General features: G+C 39.0%; 1 protein-coding gene across 1 annotated transcript in view; it reads left to right on the top strand.

Annotated features, from left to right (window-relative positions):
• The window catches only part of LOC137255495 (calcitonin gene-related peptide type 1 receptor-like), a 90,487-nt gene that overhangs the window by 29,595 nt on the left and 35,895 nt on the right, over positions 1-24,997 (top strand). Inside the window, exons 6-7 of the mRNA XM_067792931.1 lie at positions 11,098-11,233; positions 17,869-17,979. Of these exons, the coding sequence (XP_067649032.1) occupies positions 11,098-11,233; positions 17,869-17,979 (247 nt within the window). The remainder of the gene's footprint in view (positions 1-11,097; positions 11,234-17,868; positions 17,980-24,997) is intronic.

Raw genomic sequence — 24,997 nt, 5'->3', positions numbered from 1 at the left:
ATCGTTGGGGTTTGAGGATCTACATTTGGTTGCCAGTATCAAAGTTTCATCGAAACGGCGAACATCGAAGACGTGTAATCCGCTCACAGTAAACGAACCGCCTTGATGTAACTGAAATATAGAGTTTAACTCTGCCTTAGAGCAAGTTCACGCAATTACACGATCCCATTGCAAACCTGAGAACGTTTCCGAAAAAAATCTATTTACAGAGGAATTCAGAGCCAAGACTGATGTATCCCTACATACGAATAAGGATGTAACTTTTGTCGCAGTGTAAAGTTCGTTTTAAAGCATTTCTGCCTACTTATTATGTATTCCAAACATTTTTGCTGAACAACCGTGTTTGCGGCCGGTGCCTCAGGATACGAACTTTTCATGAACATTTGATATTATGACTGCTTGATGGCAATTTATATACACATCCATTTGATGCAATCAGAATCGTAGTCTGCACCCATTAACGAGGGCGGTGGGGTAGCCAGGTGGTTAAAGCGTTCGCTTGCCGCACCGAAGGCCTTGTCTCGATTCCCCACATGGCTACAACCTGTGAAGCCAATGTCTGGTGTCCCCATGATATTGCTGAAATACTGCTGAAACCATACTCACTCAGTTACTCACTAACCCTGCTTGTCTTATCATGGAAATGTTTTGTCGTCTTTTATTGGGCATGTGCTTCTACATATTCAATCCTTCGATTACATTCAATCAGTGATCGGAGCACCTACTGATACATGCTGTACCATCGCTTGTGATGCAACCCGTACAAGACGAGGATCAGAATTGGTCTTCAGGAACCCATATGTCTCGCAAGAGTCGATTAACGGGCGGTCAGGCCCGGTCACACGACTGAAACATGTCATTATGTACCAGTTGCGGTCATGCTGGTGATCACTGGATTGTCTGGTCCAGGCTTGATTATTTACAGACCGACGACATATAGCATGGCTGTTGCTGAGTGGGACGTCAAACAACAGACAAGCAGATTTTACGCTCTGTTTAACAATACTCAAGCACCATATCAGAATTGTACCAACGAGGGGAGTAGGACCCGAGTTTAACCCAGAATTATTGTTTCTTGAGAATACTTAGCTTATGGCTTATGACAACCACAAACTAATAAACAGCAATTCATCATACAAAATACGTGTACTTCTTCGTCAGGATGGAATATCGCTTTAGTGATGAACAATCGTTACAGCTACAATTGACCTGCAACTCATGCTTCGAGTGAAAGGGTGACTGACAGGGTCGGGTGGTCAGACTCACTGTCTTGGTTGACACAAGTCATCGTATCACAGTCGAGTACACTGATTCTTAAGCTAGAACAGTGAGAGATCACCGGGTTGTCTGGTCTAGACTGGATTATTTAAAGACAGCCGACATATAGATGGAATATTGCTGAGTGCTAAGTAAAACAACAAACAAAACAACTAAAAACAACGCGTGGCTGTTAGCTTCCTTGAAGATGGCAGTGGTCAGTTGGGAACAGGTTCAATGGTCATCTCTGACCAGGATGTTATGGTACTGTTCACTCTGCCCAACTCTTTCTCGGATTGCTGTATACATCAGAGTGAACATACGGTCCCGGCGTAATCCTTCTTTGCCGTCATCATGAAAAAGCTATGTATCTCGGCTCTGTATCTCTGTACCTACAAAACCGAAATGTTGACGTTTAACTCGGTGACGTCCACTTAAACGGTACGAATACAGTGTCGATGGATTCGGCGACCAAGGGCTCAAACTACGAATCAAATTGCCCTCAAATTTCATCAGACTACTTGGGAAAGAATTGCGGGTCCGATGATTTATTAGGAATCGACTGCAGGCAGAATGCTCAGCGGCTTTTCATCAATATACAGCCAACAGACAGTAACAACGTTGACGGTAACAACGCTGACGGTAACAACGTCGACACTGAGACAATCGTCGCTACTCATACATTGTCATGTTTTCAAGATTCGCTTTGCTCTGGATAGGCGCGATAGCGTTTGGCGACCTCGAAATGTACGTCAACGCCAACCGGAGACGTCACGAAGGAATTAAGCGTTGGATTTGTAATGGTACAAATCCGAAATCATCCCGTGGAAGGAATGAGTGAGTTTAGTTTTACGCCGTTTGTTTTGGATATTCCAACAATATCACGTCGGGGCACACCAGAAATGGGCTTCAAACATTGTACCCATACAGGGAATCAAACCCTGGTTTACGAGTGAACGCTTTGACCACTAGACTACCCCACCATCCCCCTGCAAGACACGGTCATGGAATAATAGACATCCTGTGTTATGCGTTTTATCCTGCAACGTTGAATGACATCATACTGCCAATGACGCCATCGCTTCTGATTGTCCATGCCGACTGTGTTCGGAGCATAAAGTGCAGACACGAAATATAAAGTTTCAGAAACAAAGCATAATACAAATCAATACACTAACACACGTGTCTTAAATGAATCATACGTAGTCTATGTTAGATTTAGATATTATTGCGTTCGGGAAACACATAAACACTGCCACTGGTTTCTTACAAGCAGCACAGACCGTATGTTTGCACAGTTCACTCAAACCGCCTTCTTCAAATCGTTACATGCGTCATGACCATTAATTTCTGGCTAATTTGCTGAATAATTCGTCAACAGGATTGCCAGTCTTTTTTCATAAAGGGCGCTTAACACACTGAAAGAAAAACACATCTGATTGGGAAAGTGATTTGAAGTGATCTGCAAGAGAAATTATTTCTTGACCAAATTTATCAAGAGAAATTTATCATGTATTTCAAAAGAAATGTCCTCACAAGTGCACAGGTTTCATGCCTTTCTCGTAGCAATTTACAGTAAGCTGACCAATAATCCAATTTCAAATGTAAAGAAATATCTTGTCATGCTTGTTTGATGATTGGCGAACTGTTTGAAAGAACCAATGTGTTGAAACGTGTGTTTTTGCAGCGCGTGTGGTTTACTGATTTCTTTCACATCTCCACATAGTTCAAATAAGAACGAGATTGCTTTGTGAAGCGGCCTTTCATTTCTTCTCGATCGGTTAAGAAAACTGTATTCCTTTGCCAAATCAGTTACGATTTTCGAATCGCTTCAAACTTGTTTTACGCCGCACGCAGCAATATTCCAGCAACATGACAGCGGTCTGTAAATAATCCTGCCTGGATCAGACAATCCAGTGATCAATAGCATCGATCTACGCAATTGGGATACCATGACATGTGTCAACCAAGTCAGCGAGCCTAACCACCCTATCTCGTAAGTCGCCTCTTACAAGTATATTTCGAGTTGGGTAATCACTGCTTCAGTAGCGTGGGTTTGAGGGAGTTGGATGTTTGCCACGACATGCTTGGTATAAGCTCTAGACATTCACCGTGACTTAGGAACAAAAGGTAAAAATATTTTTACACTCACATGGATGCCATACCGATGTTACAACATTAGATGTAGGTATTATCTCGCACTGGAAATGGAAACATCCTGTCACTCCTTTCTTAAAACATCACAGCTTATTATTACGGTTACTACAAGCATTGCTTTAGAAGGGTTTGCAAGGTTTAAGAAAGTTTGACGTCTTGCAAAGATCTTGACCGTCCTCCAAGCATACATCTCGCCATTTACTATGTCCTCGGCCCAATAATCATAAAAATCTCGAATGAGTGTAACATCTCGTAGATCGATGTTCATGATGTCCACCATTGGTTTTTCTGGCCAGACTCGATTGAAAACAGACCACCGTCATACAGCTGACTACGGCGTTAAACAATAAACAAACAAACATAAATTGTATTTAGATGTTAGGTAGGAATGTGAAATAAAACGAGGTTCTTAGCGAATGGATGGTACTTTCACGCCTAGAGACTAAACATTACGTTATCACCAATTTCTCTAAACTAAATATCTTACTATATACTTAACTTGAGCTCACTATCCGGGAGATAATTGTATTACTTCCTTCATGTTTGGCTCGTAAAGTGAACAGTTTTATGATCACCGCGCTCATCTGTTGTCAGGCTGAATGACGGCGCTCTAGAAATCATCGAGCGATAATCCAGTGATTGACATTATCGATTTGTGTACGATGACATGTGTCAGCCAAGTGAGCGAGCCTGATCGCTTTAGTCGCCTATTCCGATACGCATAGGCTACTAGATATCACAATGGTGAAGACATTGTTTAACTGTCTTTTTTCTAGTTTCTTCTCTACCGAAAACTTTTACAAAAGTGCGTGACTGAGTTGTGTTTTATGCCGCGTTTAGCATTATTCCAGCATTATTTCCTTTTTAACCTAGAAATGTTGGGCAGAATTTAATGTTTTCCACACGTGTGACTTAATTTCCATTATGTTCTCTAGAGAGGTTATTCCTTGTTGTTTAACTTTCAGGTTAAAAGTGTGCATGACTGTTGACAAATTAATGGGCTCTGTGGCAATTGAATCCTTTCTGCGAAGGTTTGGTATGGTCCCGACCCCGTTACGACAAGCATGGGTTAACCTGGAACTTCATGGACCCATTCAGCAAAGAATCCTCATGATTAATAGATGTGGGATTTGTTTGTTTGGGTTTTTTAACACTGCACTTGCAGTATTCCATCTACACGGCTGCGGTCTGTAAGTAACCGAATCTGGACAGGCATTCCAGTGATCATCAGCACTGATCCACGCAAATGGGGCACTATGACATGTCAACCAAGTGATTGAGCCTTACTAGCTGGGTTTTGTTCCTCAAAGCAATCGTAACACTAAAATGATCGTAACTCCCTTACTTTAGCACAGACATACGACTGGCGTAGCGCTACAAACGCTATGAGGAACGGATCCCAGATCCCGATAGTCACCCAAGTCAAGCTTGGGTTGCTGAAAGATCAATTTTAATCCGAATCTTCACGGATTAACGACAGAATAAAATATAAATTACCATAAATCACTCCATGCTCTAAGCAATATTTATAACAATGTGGCGTTTCGATCTAATACTAATTTGTTATTCAAGAGAGTGCTAAATTTATTTATGAATTCTAATGTGAATACATCGTAATGTCTTAGTTTTGAGTTTATGACCAAAATCAATCTCAAATGTTTCTACTTAGCCTTTGACTGTTTCAGATACGCATAAAAATAATTACTGATGTGATCTTAGCAGTTGGTCTTCAGTAACCCAATCCTGTTAGAGGCGACTAGCATGGCCTACAGGTGTGCGAAGAGATTTGCCGCAACTCGCGAGGTTTGACCCAGTAAACAGATTTGTGAAATGAATACTGCAGAAATATTGACATCTGACGAGTTTGGGTATTGAAGAATATCCACAATTAATCATCATTTGAGTCCAATGAGAAACCTCTTTCAGATTCTCTTAACCGATTCAACGACGTTACGAGATCATGTTAACATGAAAGGATATCGTGTGTCATGAATGTAGTGAGTACAGATGGCCTTGAAACCCGACTGCACTCACCTCGAGTATCAAAACCAGGATAGTCTGGACCATGGACCGAGACGCTTTCACCAGCTAGTGTGTAGTTGTAGCACAGCAACCCGTCAAAAGTGGCGTTACAATATAACTGTCCTGAAACAAAATATATCTCGTATATTTCAAACTTGGCAGTAATATACTTCATTCTTGTAGCTCACAATGCACGGTCAATTCATGTTAAGGTGCGACGCACATTTAGAATGTGTCGTGCTTGTTTGCAGTAAAATACTGATACACATGACTAGTGAATGTGTAGTCTTCACAATAATAGTTTAACTTTCAGATGCTACAATTTATCATATGGGATAGGTTGGAGATAATCAGCGTCTAAGTAACATGGCTGTGCCAGAAAGAATTGAATTCATAAGACATGTATGACTATTGAAGGGGAACAGATAGGGGTTGGTTAGGAGTAGCCTAGTGGTTGAAACGCTCACTTGTCATCCTAAGGACCTAGGTTTGATTCCCCACATGGGTACAATGTGTGAAGTCCATTTCTGGTGTCCCCCGCCGTGATATTGCTGGAATACTGCAATAAGCCTCGTAAAACTAAACTAACACTCGGGGAGCGAAAACAACACCCGGTTCCACATACAACACATTTAGAACGCTAGTCATGAAGATCAGGGTTAGAACTGATCTTCAGCAACCAGTGCTTGTCGTAGGAGACCACAGACGGGATTGGGTGCAGCGTTCGAAATAATCGTCGGTCCGGAGGCCCAGCGCCAGTTGTTATTGTATAGGGCCGACAGTTTCAAATATCTGCAGGCCCTTGTGGCTTTCTGTAAATTATCTGTCATTTTCACTTTCAACTGGAATCTTTCCTGTAATTTTATTCTTTATTAACGTTCGGAAATCACCCATGATCTACCACGTTTCGATAGCACACAGTTTCACTCATTGCTTTTTCAAGGCTTTGCGCATAGGAACGGAAAATTCCGCGTCAACGAACTGATTTTGTAGAAACAGTGTGAAATTGTTACAGTGTAGTCTGTCTTGGTTTTATAAGTTTGTCTTTAACAAAGTGGCCTGCAGATTTCATTCAGGGTTTGAAGATTTTAAAGCCTGCAAGTAGCAGCAGGTCCTGATGGCGGACTAGCAATTTAAAGTACTGAGTGGTCGCTGTGTTGGCTGACAAATGTCATCGTATCCCAATTGCGTAGATTGATGTTCATGCTGTTGATCACTGGATCACTTGTTCAGACTCGGTTATTCACAGCTTAAAACAACAAACAAACAACTCATCCCTTGGTTTATAAGGAAATAGGATTATTTGTTTTAAGGATTCAGTTACCGGAGAACCTCATGTTTCCACACCTATGCAGACATGCATTGTGCTCCTCTATCGAAATCACGCGAAACCAGTAAGACATTTTCATCATCTCTCCTTTTCATCTATAAGTGCAAACAACTCACAACATTTTAGGTGATCTCAACGGAATCTAACCATGTTGTCAAAGGAAATGAATGACCAAACCTTAAATGGTTTTATGAAGAAAAATTATAAACAAGTTTATTATCAATCATCCTTAAAAAACACCCTCTTGTCCTCGTGCGCTGTCATTCTATTCCGCCTCCCAGATAGTCCTTAACAAGACATTGGCACTAATGGTCAATAAATAGACACAGATTTTCTCAACGGAACAAGCCAGGATGTCAGAACCGAAGACCTATTAATGGTTATATCTGTTTTTCAGGCAAATTAGCATCTCTGACGCAAAACAATCTCCTCAGAATGAAGAAACGCTGAAACCTGTACATTATTTCAGACAACTTTACTAATGAATACTGACTTTGGGTTAATACGCGGAAATAGTGTTGGTTAGCAAGAGGTCACAGAAACGTTATATTGTGTTATTAATGCCATATGCGTTGAAATATTGTTTTTAAAAGTGGTCACCTGTTTTAAACGTATGTCACGAGGTATCACTGAACGATAAATTCATTTTTGTTACAGTTTATTATTAGGTGTGTTTCAAAACGTACCTGACTGGCGAGTGCGAGTTTTGTGAAATATGTTCGTGAACAGAATGACCGTCAGTGCGTAGAGTAGTCGTTTATCCGGTGATCAAATTGTTTAAGTTTTGTTCATTGGACGTGTCGTCAAGTATACTGTGTGACTGGGTGTGAAGATCAGGATCTTCAACTACACACGCTTGCAAAATGATCTCATGGTAGGCTCGCTGACGTGGCTGACACATGTCATCGTATCTCAGATTGATACAATGTAGATCGATGTTCATACTGCTGATCACTAGATTATACGGTCCAGTCTCAGGTATTCACAAACCTCCACCATACAGTTGGAATGTTATTGAGTGCGGCGATAACCAACAAACAAAACACACTGTGCACCAGATGATCGGGTTAAGTTATTTAGAATGCGACCATGAAATGTTTTTTCAAGTGAGATTAACAAAACTTTGGATCTTGACATGTCAGGTTAATGAGAACGAATGAGATGAATCGTTTTGTCATTAATACATATGCCCATTGGTGATGAAAATGGATCTGTCGTTCATACACATGCCCGGTGATAATGGAAATGGTTTTGTTTTAATACGTATGCCCAGCGTTACTCAACATGGTCTTGTCGTTAATACGTATGCCTCGTGATGATGGAAATGGATGTCATTAAAATCACTATTTCGTTGTATTCGTTTGTTTCTGGTGTACTTTCTTCTGTACGTAAGTGTATCTCGCCTTAGGCATAACACTTATCGGCCTGAAAATATCACTTAGCTCACATATTTTACGCCGGAACGTTGGGGTAGCCTAGTGGTTAAAGCGTTCGCTCGTCACACCGAAGACCCGGGTTCGATTGTCCATTTGGGTATAATGTGTAAAGCCCATTTCTTTTGTTCCCCGCCGTGATATTGCTTGATAATTGCTAAAGGCGGCGTAACACCATGCTAACTCCCCCACTTTTACGCAACAATTAGCGTAACTTCTTAACAATGTAGATCTACAGTGAACTAAATTTTTAATTAATCTTTAGGCCTACACGTTGGTAACAAAAACAACTACAACAGAAGGAAAAGGAACGTCACGCCAGTAGACACATGACTCTTTAACACAACCAGAACACATTTCTATTTGAACACAAGTCGACTGCAGTAATCAGTTAGTATGAGGTGGCTCCAAATGATTGAATGTGTGTATTTCCTCCGTTACCGCCAAGACGCCACACACTCGATAACTACGCAAAGCCCAAACATTATTACGCCGGTCTAATGGAACGGTGGTCTCTTAACTTTTCGTCTCAACTCCCTGGGGAGTATCCAACCAATTCTGCCTTGTCAGGTATTAAGTTAACGCTCAAATGACAATGTCATCACCTACAGTGCGAGTATGTCTTGTCGCGGCTTTTAGACGTATTCCTGCAAATATGACGATGGTGGGCACACGAAATGAGTTTTGCACCCATGTAGGGAATCGTACCCGGGTCTCCATTGCCCCGGCTATCATAGCGATATGTTGTTAGGTAACTCGGGGCAGATGCTGAAGCAGAATACCCACAATGACCGGGAAAATATCTTCATACTTATGTCCTTGTCAGATACACGATTAAAGTATCACTGTGCTTTAAATGTAATTGTCTGTGACATGCTAATGCACGTTGCCAAGCCTGTAACGACCCTATACCGTAACTTCCGTTCCTGGGAAGGGTGAAATTCAGTTGAGTGACGGAAGCAAAGCACCGAGTGGTGTATTTCAGTCTCAGGATGTTGCGATTTTTAATCTCTTCCAAAATGTCAGAAGGTCGTCTGTCCGAACGTGACTTTTCAAACCCGACCAAGGAACTGACGATTGATAGGTATCGTGCGGAGTCTTACTAATCTTTTTTCAGCTATAATGTATTTTTGGCAAACTAGATATTTTTATACTGAACTAGTGGGCAAAAGAAAGTGAACACCCTTACTGATGATCGACTAAATATAAGCACAACATACTATGTTTTGAAGTTCTAGTACATTTAATGAGGCCAGCATTTGGAGCAATACACCAACAGTGTCTGTGAGAAACCCTCACATAAGAAGAAAACGTGTCATGTAATTGACAGAGGGGAAGGAATAACAGGTTCGCAGATGCAACAAAAGCCAATCATGGACTGTCTCAGTCATTTAAAGTCTCTGGTCACGCATACACATCCTTAATAACGAGTGTGACCACCCAGACTCGCCGTCTCATCAGCCGACGAATGCCATCATTTAGAATCCTATTCCACTCATTGCTGAGAGCATCGGTTCGCAGGGGGTCGTGGTCGTTTTCTCACTTGGCGATTCAGGTGATGATATAACCAACATGCTGCGTTTGGGAGCATGATTAGTCAGTGTGGGGGCATGATTAGTGTCGGCTTGAAAAGATTTTACTAACTTGAACAACTCTGCCGAAAGTTGAAATAAAAGTGTTCACTTTCTTTTACCCATGAGTTTATTATAGCAGACAATATCTGGGTCTTTTTTGTTGTTGTTTGCTTGTTTAAAAATCAAACGCTCTATATATTATCTTAGCATTTTCTAGAACAATTCGTGAAAGGAATTTAAATATATATTTTAAATGATGAACATTATTTTCGCTTTTATTTAATTAGTAATAAGTTAAGTTCAAAAGTTGACCACAAAATCTCGCGTCTATAGCTGAGGAGGTGATAGCTATGAACGTCACGCATAAAGAATGTGACCAACAAGAAATCCACCTATTACCCATAAACCTGCCTTTAGCTCGTAAAGCCAGTTATTTAACAGATGCAGCTATTTGCCCGTGTCTACTTAAGACGCCGATAACTTTTGAAGATGTCGGTAAAGATTTCCGTATTTTAGTTGAAGAAGTTCCGCAAAATGGTGACTTTTTATTATTTAGTTACCTCTCGGACCGTAAACAAGATGTAAATTTAAGTTCTTATCAAAAGGAATGTGTTTTGCTACTTTCGTTTGTAATTTGATATGGAATCCACGTTATAATCGACTTTCTTTGAACTTCATGCGATAAAAAGCACATATTCTTGCATGATACTTTTAATTTCAGTGACTCATTCATACTGAAATTTTGACGCCTTTGAAGTTACTTTAATCGAGGAAGAGCGACAGAGAAAGAACATAAATCTCACATTACCGGTACACATTTCTATGGTTTTATATCATTAACATTTCTTTGAATGAACCTGAACCATTAATTCTTTTGTACTCAGTTCACTGTCAGTGAAATGGCATTTAGAAAGAATATCCACACATTCCTATTTTGAAACAGCTGTCATGCATTCGTCATGCATTCACCAAGACGCTGAATTTTCATTTTTAAAATATCTGCTCCTAGACATAAAAACTGAAACAGAAAAAGGGAAAATATAAACATTTGTGAATATTAGTTCAGTTGTAAAATGTTGTTTTATGTTTTGGTTTTTTTTGTGGGAGGTGGGGTAGCCCAGTGGTTAAAGCATTCATTTCGTTCGTCACACCGATGACCTGGAGCACCTCTGACAAAGCAACCTTTACAAACGTCGTAGTGATTTATGATCACCTTAGAACTTTGTGAAAGGAAGACGTGGGTTCGATTCCCCACATGGTTAAAATGTGTGATGCCCGCTGTGATATTGCTGCCATATTGCTAAAATAAAACATTATGTTTCAGACCATGAACAAAACCCTCATTGCTGCCCTACGTAAACTCCTGCTGGAGAGGTTGGTGGACAAATCCCTCCCTCTGTCTGTACTCGACGAACTGATATGTAACTCCTCCGTCATCAACAAGCCGTATCCCACTGATGGTAAGTTCTTTGCTCTGTTGTTTGTTGGTTTTTGGGGGGTTTGTTTTTTTGTTTTGTTTTCTTTTGTTTTGTTTGTTGTTTTGTTTTTGTTTTGTTGTTGTTGTTTTGTTTTTTGTTTTGTGTATGTGTGTGTGTGTGTGTGTGTGTGTGTGTGTGTGTGTGTGTGTGTGTGTGTGTGTGTGTGTGTGTGTGTGTGTGTGTGTGTGTGTGTGTGTGTGTGTGTGTGTGTGTGGTTTTTTGCCGTTTTCCTTATTTATGACAGGTCACTCAGTTAATGACGATCATAGATCAATGTAACAGTTTAGTTTGTTTCGTTTGTTGTTTAACGCCGAACTCAGTAATATTGCAACTCTATGACGGCGGTCTATAAATAGTCGAGTTTGGACCAAACATTCCAGTGATCAACAACATGAGCATTAGGATGAGCGATTAGGATACGATAACATGTGTCAGCCAAGTGAGCGTTCCTGACCACCCAATCACGTTAGTTGCCTGTTACGATAAGCGTGGGTTCCTGAACACTATTTTGAACCTGGATCTTCATGGGCATTACTGATCATATATATCGTTGATGCAATAGGCGTTGTGTCGTTTTACGCACGCGTCATGGCAAGATACTTCAAACACAGGTTTAGAATTAATGTAATTGTCGTATGTCTCTTTTGGTCCTTCCCCTATTTGTTTGTTACTTTGTTTGTTAGATGTTTAATGTCGCACTCAACAATATTCCAGCTATATGGCGTCGGCTTGGAAATATACCAGTGACTGACATCATGAGCATCCACTCTAACTGGGAAACAATTAAATGCATCAACCATGTCCGAGTGTGACCACCCAGTCCCCTGACCAATTTTCAAGGTTCTGTAAATAGGATGGTCAAACTCGAATCGTTGAAGACATCTGTCGCTTTATTGTATGTCAGCATTCCGAAAAAAAGCAAAGACAACACGTTAACAACCTCCGAAGTAATAGTGAACTGACAAGGAGAACCTGTTCGCACCAAGTCGTCTCGAGCCCGGTAGTACCTTAACGGTCTTAGGGAGAAGGACTCGATGTATTATGATACATATTCTGTCAATTAATATGATCCGTTATCGACAGATAACAGATAGCCTTTAAACCATCCTCATCACTCATGATATCACTAACAAGGACCAGATGAGATGACATATTGCACTAGATGACATGTGAAAGAGCAGCGAGTGTGAAGAGGACTTCCACTAACAAGAACATTTTGTCCATAAGGTGTGGAGCTGATTCACAGTAAATTAAATGATATAACTCAGAAAATATTTTCAATACAGACTAAAAACACGTCAAACACTTAATAAATACATTACATACTCACAGCCATAAAGATCGACTTACCCGCATTAGAGGCATTGTCGTTTTGTGTTTCTTTGTACACATGAAACGAGGAAGTTGTTTTACATATTAAACATTAGACAGTATATTCATCAGGTTACTTCGAAATCCTTTTTTTTTCTTTAAATACTATTTCTTTTCTTATTTTCTAAATGGTTTTACGGAAAAGCCCACGATCAGGTGCCATATGTGTGTTGTCAATTTATGTGGTCGGTTATCAACAGATAAGGTATGATAACCTGTTCATCTACAACAAGGTCAGTTAAGTAATACCTAACTAGAATGAATTCTTAAAGTTGCGCCTTGTGGCGAGCTTTGAACTCCCACACTTGTCCACAAAGGGTGGAGCTGCTTTAGAGTAATCATGTAACACAGAAATTATTACAAGAAGATCAACTAGAGCAATGTATGGGAAATTGGTGGGCATTTTAAAAGAGTTGACACAGGAACAATGTACTCATAACCATAAAGATACTGTAATTGACGTACTTCGACTTCCCTTCTTGACATCTTTTCCGGACACATGAAACAAGAAACTTTTTATATAAAACCAGAAATTACATCAGATGATTGATTTTATTTCTTAGTTGATAACAGAACATTATATTCAGATATTTCGAGGTATGTCAAGCAATAAGACTTACGCGTTGCCCACAAACATATTTCAGATAAGGAAAAAACTCTGGCAGCAATTTTAGAAGGCCGTTATATCGTGATTACTGTAATGACATGACATGCGTTATACAGAAACATCAAACTGACGGATAAACCACTTTTTGTTACATCCACGATGCATCTGCAAAATGGATTTGGAGGAATTCAAGGATTTACATGAATTTGTGCATTTCTGACAGATATCCATTAATGTTTTAGATAAAATATACTCATAGAAACAAATATGGGAACACATGAAAGTACAATTGTTTCTTGTTTTATTTTAAAAAATTCACCAATAGTGCAACACATATCTTGTGAAGGAACCTGGAAAAGAATAAAGGAATGCATTACTTGCATTTGTTTATTTATTTGTAGCCATGAGTATATTTATTTTTAAATCAAAAGGGGTTTTTGGTTATATAGATAGCTCGAGAAAATGCATGAAGTGTGTGAGTTAGTGAGTTTTTAGCAATATTCCAGCAATAAAGGGGCCGGGACATCAGATATGTGTTTTACATGTACAATATAAGAAAGCCAAGTTCGGATTCGTCATCCTAATGCCGGAATGAGACTTAAAACAAGATACATTCAACAAAAGATATTCACAAGTACATGTGTCAATTTTAAATGATATCTTATTCCTGCAAACCTCTAGTAGAGTATGGACCCTCAGCCACGGAAGCCCAGTTTCACTTATGATTAAATGTGAGGACAGATTTCAGATCTTTTAAATGCATAACCAAACATACAGACACATCCACATTCACATAAAGAAAACAATTGTAAGTCAAGTAATTAACTATACCCTCCTCTCAGCGTTATATCGTGTACGTTAATGGTTGAAATCTGTGAAAACATTATTCAAACAGTGGATAATACGCCATGAAATACGCTTATGAAATCAGATTAATTGTCATGGACATTGTGAGACTATTGTTCTATTTTAAATCTTATAAGAAGCTATATTTTAAGGTGATCAATGTTTAAAGCTTTACGTTGTACCTTGCAAGATGGGAAGGTCAAAAATGTCATCAGGGAAAATGCTATGTTTCATGCCTACTAAAATAAATGGGTGTATGCATGTTAAAGTACATACGAATGGATCTGTCCAAATTATTATAAATCGTCAATGATGTAGAATAATCTGTCTCAATTATCACCGAGATCGATTTCATTGAGCGCAAAAGGTAAAATGTTGATGCATTAATAAGGATGGATCACTGAAAATTGTGCAAGATTTTGACTTGTATAATAATGTTATTTTGCACAATTACGTGAAATAATGCATTGAGAATCATACAAAATGGGATTTTTATGTACTTTGAAAATAAACATTCCCCATATGTACTTCCGAGCTGGTACGATTTTGAAATATAATGGATTTGTAATCACCAGTTGTGACATAATGTCACCGTAATGATTATGAATAGCAAGTGCGTATTGGAGCCAGTGTAACAGACTCTACAATACAAATGAGTTTATGTCTCATAACTCCCAACAATTGTACAGCGACAGAAGCAGCGTCAGGCCATGCATTTTATCTGCATCAGTCATCCAGCCACGTGGGCGTAATGCCTTACACGCACTGTTTTGTTGGGTTGTTATTAAGGCCGCACTCCCTAATTATTCCAGTTAAATGGTGGCAGTCTGTCAATGAGTGGACCAAGCAATCCAGTGATCGTCAACATGAATATCGATCTACGTAACTGGGATGTGATGACATGGATTGGTATTCAGCAAAGCTATTTGGCATAAGATGCAGCCAACGGAATCGGGTGATCAGGGTCGCTGACATGGGTGGCACATGTCATCACATTCCAGTTACGTACAGTAATGCTCATACTGTTGATCACTGGGATGTCTCGACTCGATTATTTACAGACCACCACCATATATCTGACATATTACTGAGTGTAGCGTTAAACAGCAATCACATTACCGGAAAGCCTATCAATAATTAGGATAGTTTGTTGAAATGACTCAATTACCATAGATCCTCATGTTTCAACACATATGCAAACTTTTAACATGCAGCACGCTCCTTTAACGAAACCAAGCCAAGCCAACAGGGCTGTTACATCAGTTGGTCTTTCATCCATAAGTGCAGACAAATCTCAACGCCATAGGTGACATGCATGATATGCTAAGATAATACACAGATTACATGAGTGAAGGTACAATAATTATCGATGGTGTTTTCTCGACAATGGTAAGAATAATCACTCCCTTAGGATCAGACATACAGCTGAAAACAAAACAGATTATCAAGAGTGGGCCCAGATATTCCAATGACATCGCATATACCACACTGACACAAAATATGTTTATTTCGAATTAACGAGTGCAGAGACATTTAGTTGGCCGAAAAAACATTGGCGTCAGAATTTTCAAATACGAACACCATCCACTGACAAAACCTCTACTCTTCTTATGTTGTGAATCTAACGTTATGAACGTGATGTCAAAGCAATGGAGAATGTTTTTCGCTCAGCTTGTTCCTCATAGCCAAACCTCCTTCTCTTTGCGTAGACTGGTATCAAAGTGGAATCAACCCCTTAGATGATCAGATCTGAATAGGGCATTCAAAGTTTCACTGAGTAAGGAAAAAAGAAGATTTGATTTTCAATGACCCCCTGGCGTTCCAGAAAAAAGGCCTGAAACTAATTTGATTCGTTACATGTTTTCAGCTCTCATAAGATTAAGCCATTGACCGCCGTATTTCTTTCTTCGTTGTTTGCGTTAAGATATTAAGGTAACACGACCTTCATCATTTTATTTTTATATTTTGAAATGCATTTGTGAATGTTTAGTCTTTGGGTCCTGTCGTTGTGTGCCGTTCGTTATGAAGAGACTTAACTGAAGGTGCAAAAAGCTACCTTCATCTTAACAGTTTTCAAATGTATTTTTAAATATCTGCATACAAGTCATATGTTCCTCTATGTCATCGTGCGCTGTCCGCGATAAAGAAACTTATTTCAAGGTGCAAAAACTGAAAACGGTCAAGAGTATTTACAGTAATTGAGAAAATATGCCCTTTTAACCTTAATATAATGCAGGTTTCTTCCATTTCCTCTGAAGGAACTCAAAGACATTTATAAAGAGGACACGTAAATTCAGTTTCGTTTTCTTCCAAATCACAATAAATAAATCAGATTGTTGAAACACTTGAAACCTCATAGCTGTTGGAATTTTTTAAGTTATTGGAAACGAGCTGGTCGACTGGGGCATTACCAGATACTTCCATGTTGGTTTTAGGTTTCAGATAGTTTTAACGTCATTCGTGACGTTATCATCTGTTTGAACTTACCAAGAGCCAGGACGTAATTCTAAGATCAATAAGGTATTGCTTTTTCACAGAGCGTTGTTCAACAAAAGCGATGATTGCTTTAAGAGGATCGAAACATCCGAATTACAGCATAGGTTTATGGATCGGGGCTTTGATTGTTCTAAAATGGAAATGTGTTTTACTTTTCATGATGATGGACCGAATTTTAAAAATTGATTAGATCAGAAGGCTCACCTGTCACAACAACAAGAATACCTCTAAAAACAAGGTGGTTGATTACCACTTTGGATTGAACTAAAAGCAGCAATGCAGATACGATTCCTGTGTATCGGCTAGTCTTTTAAGTTATTGATGATGATGAAGCATGATCATGATCTTTTCGGTCATCATCATCATCATCATCATCATCATCATCATCATCATCATCAATAATCTAAAAGACTACCAGATACACCGGAATCTTATCTGCAGTGCAGAGAACGTATACGTAGAACATGGTTTCGGTATATGTTTTTAGCATACGCAAATCAGCTTGTTGAAAATGAATTGTATTTTCCCAATGGTCATGATGCCACCCCACATACTAACATGCCCACCACCAAACTGAAAGCAAGCGTCGATAAAACGTTCTCAGATGCAGAGCTGTTCAGGGTGAGTAATTGTAGTTTTACAGCAACATTCCATCTATATGGCGGCGGTCTGTAAATAATCAAGCTTTTCTGAGACAATCCAGTGACTTAGAGCATACACATCAACCTGCGCAACTGGAGTACACTATGTGTCAACCACGTCAACGAGCCTGACCCCACTACCCCGTCAGTCGCATCATGGTTTACGGATTAGCAATTCTAACCCGGGTCTTTACGCGTAGAGTTGTTCAGAAGGAACATACACACATCTGCTGACTATCAGTCTCGGAACTTTGACGATCTGCACAGGGTGTTCATGGCGGTGACGTGTAAGAAAAATATTTTGTATGTATAGCCAGGTGTTTTCCCTCACCGAGCTGTTTATGAGCCGCTAAATATTCAAATGTCTTAGAAATTAAGTTCTTTGTGGCATACCCATGGCACTTGGACACTGATCTTCTACAACCTATCACGTATGATAAATTTCAGCATCTGAAAGTTAAACAGTTATCCGTTAAAACGTTCGCATGCACTAACCATGTGTATGAGTAGCACTAACCCTGTGTATTTTATTCCAGACAAGCATGCAATCATTGTAAGTGTGTGTCGCACATGACGTGAACATTAACTGTGACTTTTAAAGGAATTTAGAGCGTCGTTTCTGCTTAAGAAGTAATACGAGATATATTTTGTTTCAGGACAGCTATATTGTAATGCCACTTTTGACGGGTTGCTGTGCTACAACTACACACTAGCTGGTGAAAGCGTCTCGGTCCATTGTCCAGACTATCCTGGTTTTGATACTCGAGGTAACTGCAGTCAGGTTACAAGGCCGTCTGTACCCACTACATTCATGATACACGATATCCTTTCATGTTAACATGAATTCATACTTGACTTGACAATGACGTAAGAGTCTACATCGAAACGTCTACAACGTAATAAACAAGAAATTGACTCACCACCTTCTAGAATGCCAATCAAACAAGAAACAAGTCAAGATCCCGTTATGTCGTTGAATCGGTTTAGAGAATCTGAAAGGGGTTTCTCATCAGAGGCAAATGATAATTAATTATGGATATTCTTCCATACACAAACTAGTTAGATGTCAAGATATATTTCTCGCCTCTTACAACAAGAATGTGTTACCGGAGACCAATTCTAACCCGGAACTGGACGGATCCTTTTAGCAAAGATCCTAATGATTAATAAACATTGGAATGATTTGCTTGTGGTTTATCGCAGCTATTCTAGCTATACGGCGGCGTTTGCTAATACCCGAGGCAATTCTAACTTCATCTGTATGGGTTGAAAGCCTTTATGTGTATCACATTTTCGTTTATAAAGTCTCACAGTTTCAGAAAAAATGTTTGTTTGAAAGTCTTTCTGACTTAAGTTAGGCAAATGCCTAAAAATTATAAAATTTGTATAATGGTATAAAAATAAAATATGTATAATGGTATAAAATCGTGCGTTAGTGTACAAGGTGCGGAATCAGATTATTTCCCTTGTTTAGTTGGCGTTAGGCAGGGTGAAAATTTATCTCCAGTTTTGTTTTCTTTGTTTTTAAATGACCTAGAAGCCTTTCTAATGTCCAGTGAATGTCCGAGTGTAATTATCAACTCAGAAACATTCAATACCATGATAGATTTCTCCCTCAAGCTTTTCGTTCTTCTATATGCAGACGACACCGTCCTCCTAGCTTCTTCAAGAGATTATCTCCAAAAAGCTATTAATCACTTTGAAGTTTATTGTAAAACTTGGAAATTAACTATAAATATAAAAAAGACAAAAATTCTTGTATTTGGTGGTAATAAAAATGATATGCGTAAAGATATTCTTCTACACAAAATCCCCTTAGAACATGTTAATGAATATAAATATCTTGGAATTATTTTTGATAAAAAATGTTCTTTCAAATCAGCTATATCACATCTCTGCCAACAAGCTACTAAAGCCATGCATTTCGTCTTACGCAGAAGTAGAACGCTTAACTTATCAATACAATGCCAATTATATCTCTTCGATTCTATGGTAAAACCAATTTTAATGTACGGTTGTGAAATCTGGGGATATGTTCAACTAAAACAGATTGAAAATGTACATATATGTTTCATGAGAAAACTACTACCTGTTTAAAAAAGTACTCCACTTTTCATGCTTTATGGTGAACTCGGTAGAGTCCCACTCTCTGTTGATGTTAAAACCCGCATGGTAACGTTTTGGTCTAAACTATGTACAAAGAATTCTCCTAAGTTGTCTTCAATCCTGTATTCTATCGTGTATAATCTCCACAATGAAGGCACCCATGGTTGTAGCTGGGTACCGTGTATAGAGACTATTCTTAATAATATTGGTCTGAGGTATGTATGGTTATCACAGTCTCCTATTTCAACTTCCTGGATTAAAAATACAGCTCACTCAATCTTAATTGACAATGCTATTCAGCTATGGAGCTCAGAGGTGGACAGTTCCCCCAAAGGTCAAACATATTCCCTCATGAAACCCCAGTTTGAATTTGAAAGATACCTAACGTCCCTACCCTTTAATAAAGCTATTCCTTTACTTCACTTTCGTAGTTCCTGCCACCATTTACCAGTTGAAAAAGGATGATGGAATAGGATACCAAGAGATGAGAGAAAATGTAAATTATGTTGTTTAAATGACGTTGGTGATGAATTTCATTATAGTTTTAAATGTATACATTTTAGAAAAGAAAGATCAATGTATATACCCAGTAACTTTGTAAAAAGACCAAACATGTTAAAATTTAGATCACTATTTACGTGTAAAAAGATATCTGTCCTGAGAAACCTAAGCAAATTCTGCAAATGTATCATGCAAACTGTAAAAACTTCCAGCTAACCACTATTCCGCTATGTTGACATTTTAATGCCATTTGTACCTCATATGCCGAGGATATCGGCCTGAGCGTAATAAAGTTCTGTTCTGTTCTGTTCTGATATTGCCTTGGTAACCTATATCAGGGACATGGACAGTTTGTCCTAAAGTGATGGATTTACGAATTTAGGTACATATGAGTATTAACTGTATACGATTGGCGACGAGGCGTATGATTCTCCTGGGATAATTACGAGACACTGTGTGTTTTGTAAACATCACATCAGCAATTATTTTTATGCGTCATCTGAAACAGTCAAAGGTTAAGTAAAGGAATTTACTGGGTCAGACCTCTCGGTTTGGAAACGTTTCAACAACACAACCACTTAACAATGAACAACCACTCACTCAAACAACTAGCCATTCCGCCAACAAACCAGTCAACCAAACGTGCATTCAAGCAGCCAGCCATCTAACCAATCATGCACTCTAACAACAAACCAAACAACCAAACCTGTATTCAACCAGTCTACCAACAAAACAACCACCCACAGTATTTCAATGACTGTGTCAAGTGTGCTTCTGTAATGAACTACATGTGATCTCTACAACATACGTCATATTTCATCTTCAGATTTAGGAATCTTGTCGTTAAACCTTAAGCGATTCCTTCTTCAAAAAGTGGGTTCAAGTCTTTGCCCCTGGCCTATGTCTGATCGTATTCCAGCTCTCGATACTTGGGATGTAATTGCCTATTACAGAAGAACAAATCCAGTTATATCCACTGAAGGTAGACTTGTCATGATACTGTCCTCTGCCCCAGGGTCTTGTTCGAATTACTGTCTTTTCATTTCTTTCCCCAATCGCTCTAAGTACATGATATGCCTTGGTGCGTCTGATGCAAGGGTGGCACAGCAGTCTAAACTTTTGGCTGTGAAGAGTTTCATCCCTTGGTCAGGTAAGAACCTGTGGTTGTGGATTCGAATCCCGTTTGATTTGTTGCACTCAACAAAATTTCAGCAACATGGCGGTGGTCTGTAAATTATAGATTATGAACCACACAATCCAGTGATCAACAGCATGAGCATCGATCTACGCGATTGGGAACCGATGATGCGTCAACCAAGATCCGACCCCGTTAGTCGCCTCTTACGACAAGCATGAGTTACTACAGACGCATTCTTACCCGGGTCTTCAGATATATTTGATTTGTCATCAGCTTCCACGTGTGTTGGTAGGTTCCGTTAAAGAACAACTAAACTCAGTTTTTTGGTACTCTGTATACCGCTGCATATGAAAGGTTTCTGGTTAGTCATAAACGGAACACCATTCTTTTTTTTTTTAAAAAAAAATAAAACTTGTGGTTAATTAATACCAAGCGCTTTAACGTTGCTAATATGCCGTCTGCTACTCTCTCGCCCGCCCGCAAACGAAAGCACAGACAGGTTACGTAAGTCTGTCGCCAGATTCGTGCAGTGACGTCATAGAAGGGACGATTTTCAGTTAGTTGTATAGAAAATATGTAGGAAGCTCGTCATTTTGCTGATTTCACGACGTCACCAAAGACATGCCGAATTGTTGTGTTGCCGTCAATTGCTCCTTGGGATCGTGTGAGGTTGTCACTATGCACAGATTTCCACCGGACCCCGTAGTTTGTACGTTGTTTGTGTGTGCGAAGCGAGCGTTTTGGAAGTCTGTGGTATATTCTAAATCGGACGGTTCGCCCCGTCGCCCTACCACGCTTCCAGGATAGAAAATGGAATTCATGTTTCATCGAGTTTATAAAATAAAGACTGCTTATTACACATTGCTGGCCAAAACGATTTTGCATCAATATAAAGCTTTTCTCCTCGGAAGCGAGGTTGTTGTCGAAGTGACAATATTATCGTAAGTAATATTGACCCCTTATATTGACTGATTCCAAGATTGAAGTTGTTATGTTATAAGCAATGTCATGTAAAATGCTAATGGCCATCAATAAACTACATGTTTTACTACCAGTGAAAAGTAATTTTGATTTTGTAAGCCGGTGAAAAGAAACTTAAATAGCATGTATCTTCAGACAGGGCGCCGCCATTCTTGAAAATCGTGAGTCACGGACTAAAGTCCATTTGAATTAATGAGATTATGGTTTGTTTTCATCAATTTAGAAAATCAAAACTATTTTCTACTAGTCGTTAAATATGTATTTCAATCATGACCAAAGGGAGTTTACATGACACAACTTGTAACGTAACATAGGCGAGGTCGGGGTCGAAGTGAAAATACTGCGCGATAAATTTCTACACTCGCTAAATTTATTTGATTTGTAAACGTTCACTCACCAGTATGTAGACACTTGTCAATATACGTCTTTATATTTGGTCTCATAATCATAATTACTTTATAATCATGCTTGTATGCATTTGAAACTTAATAAGAAGAAGCGATCTGCGAATGTATAACAGGAATATAATATCTAGACATTTTATAGTTTGCCTATATGAATCATAATTCGCACGCACGCCCTAGTGTATGTCGTCTGTATCATTACACTTCACGACGAAAACAATGGTTCTGTTGAAAGCTACGACAACTTAATAAAAACAAAATGCAAATATTAAAATTAAAACAAATTAAAATTATAGGAATAATGGCAGGTTCGTACCTTGTTCGAGGAATGTATCCATCAATATCCACAAAAACGAGTGATATATAATTCATTTGCAGATTTCCCAAGTGATGTGTCTTTCAACAATCTAATATACGAAATGTATCGTTTCAGGTTTTTCACATTGCTGTATAGTCTCACTGGTTACCCAAGATAGCACACCTGGCAACTAATTGCATAATGTGCGTCATTCTTTTAAAAAAGTAATTTAGTTTGCCAATAATGAGCAATCAATCAATGTATTGGCGACTATTCCTTTGAAAGAAGGTTGTTGTTTTTACATAGACACATACACAACAGAGTGTATTCAGTATAGATAAGTAAATGTACGTACATAAACACTACCTTTTGACAAATCCCCATTGAAATCCGTATAAAAGTAAATAATCAATCAGCGTGTTACCGGTTAATCCTTTGCTCGATCCTGACACAATAAATGCCAAATGGGGACCTTTGTTGGGTAACCTAAGTGGCGTTACCACTAATTATACCTGTTATAAATTCATTAACTGAGCATCAACTGAATGATGACAAACAACGTGTAGGTTTATACCATCTAACACGGATTACAACCTAGCGACACCAAGTGATTTTGACAGAATCGTCTATGAAAACAAGGGTGTTGTAACTCGAAAACTAGGCAAAGCAGGAGACAAAACGGGATGGCCTAAAAGTTGGGCCAAGAAAAGTCGGGCCGGACCGGGCCACCGGGTACTACTAAAAATGGATTGCAGAATATTAAAACGAAATCTGCGCATTTAGGTAGCTAGAATTCCAAGTATGGTTTGGTTGAAAATGTATAGTTAACGACGAAAAACCAAAATTGATAACATACCGAGAGTCCCAGAGAAAAGACATTGTCTTGTTGGTATGTGTTGTCCTTGATATGTCTGTGTGAGAAGATTACTTACTTCTCCTAGCGCGTCAGGTGTGACATCCTGGGGTTCTGGGCAGGAAGTGACAGTGTTTTTACAGCTTTTCTTTCCTTAATTAAAACATTTGGGGTTTCCTAATTAACCTTTATTGTCTCATGCTGAATCAGCAGAAGATGTTTATGTTAAAGAGGAGTAGGCATTGGCGAGAGCTAGTGGGCAACTGTGACATGATTATAAATATGTGTTAAAAGACAGATAAATTAAATCACAACTTTTTGTAGTATGTTGTAAAGGATTAAAAAAAGGAAAAATGCATTCGCACGCGCAAAAATCGTATGTATTGCCACTGTATTCTAAAAACTATAAATCCAACAAAAATCCTATAGCCTCCGAGTATGCAAACGCTTAAATTTACAAGTACACATGACAGACAAAATGCAATAATATCTACCTAAATAACACTTAGCAGAGCATGTGCAAACACGTTTCCTCAAAGCGCAGCACTCTTTTTCTATATAGTCTCAACATACACACTGTATCACAAGCGTTCGGTACGGCTTGCTACGTTCCGTCAGAAGTTCCGTCAGAAGCATCTTTCATCTCTCAAATGGATCTTGAAGTGTATTTAAATCCATAGATTGGTATCATATCTACCTAAACATCACATTGTAGTGTTACAAAATGCCACATGTAAAGATAACCGGTCCCTTAAAGTGAATTACCTGTCTTTCAAACATAGCCTCGACCAAAAGTGTTAAGTCTCTCTTCGGCCCGACTTGGCCCGACCTCTCAAAAGCACCTTACGCCTCACAGATGTATCTTAAATTCTATTTAAATCCATAGTGTAGTATCATATCTATCTAAATACGACTTTACAGAATTGATTGAGGCTATGTTGACAATGGAGAGCGAAAAGGGCTTCACTTTAAGGGACCAGTTTTCTTTACATGTTGCACTTGATAACATTATGAAGTTGCTTATAGGTGGATTCCACTCTAAGGATTTAGATACATTTCTACATACATGAGTTAGGTTGAAGTTGCTTTTGAGAGCTCGGACCAAGCCGAACCGAAAGCTTGTTATGCTGTGTCTTTATTGAGAATGTCTAGAAAATAGCGTTGACTTTAAGCAGCGTGCCTACTTCAAATACTACGTTTCGAGACTCAACAAAGAGGTATTTAGGTAAATAGAATAGTCATCTGTAATTGTAAACACAAAACAGTACACGTGTGTTAGGTTTAAGCCGTGTTTGAGAGGTCGGGCCACACAGACTTAACACTTTTGATTGAGGCATGTGGAGAATGGAGAGCGAAAAGGGCTTCACTTTAAGGGGCCAGTTTTCTTTACATGTTGCACTTGAAAACATTATGAAGTTGTATTTAGGTGGATATAAAGCCGGTCTATGGATTTAATTACAGTTGAAGATGCATGTTCTAGGTTTAAGCTGGTTTTGAGAGCTCG

Source organism: Haliotis asinina, chromosome 11 (assembly GCF_037392515.1).
Source record: "Haliotis asinina isolate JCU_RB_2024 chromosome 11, JCU_Hal_asi_v2, whole genome shotgun sequence".
Taxonomy (NCBI): Eukaryota; Metazoa; Mollusca; class Gastropoda; order Lepetellida; family Haliotidae; genus Haliotis; species Haliotis asinina.
This window is presented reverse-complemented; position numbering and strand designations above follow the sequence as displayed.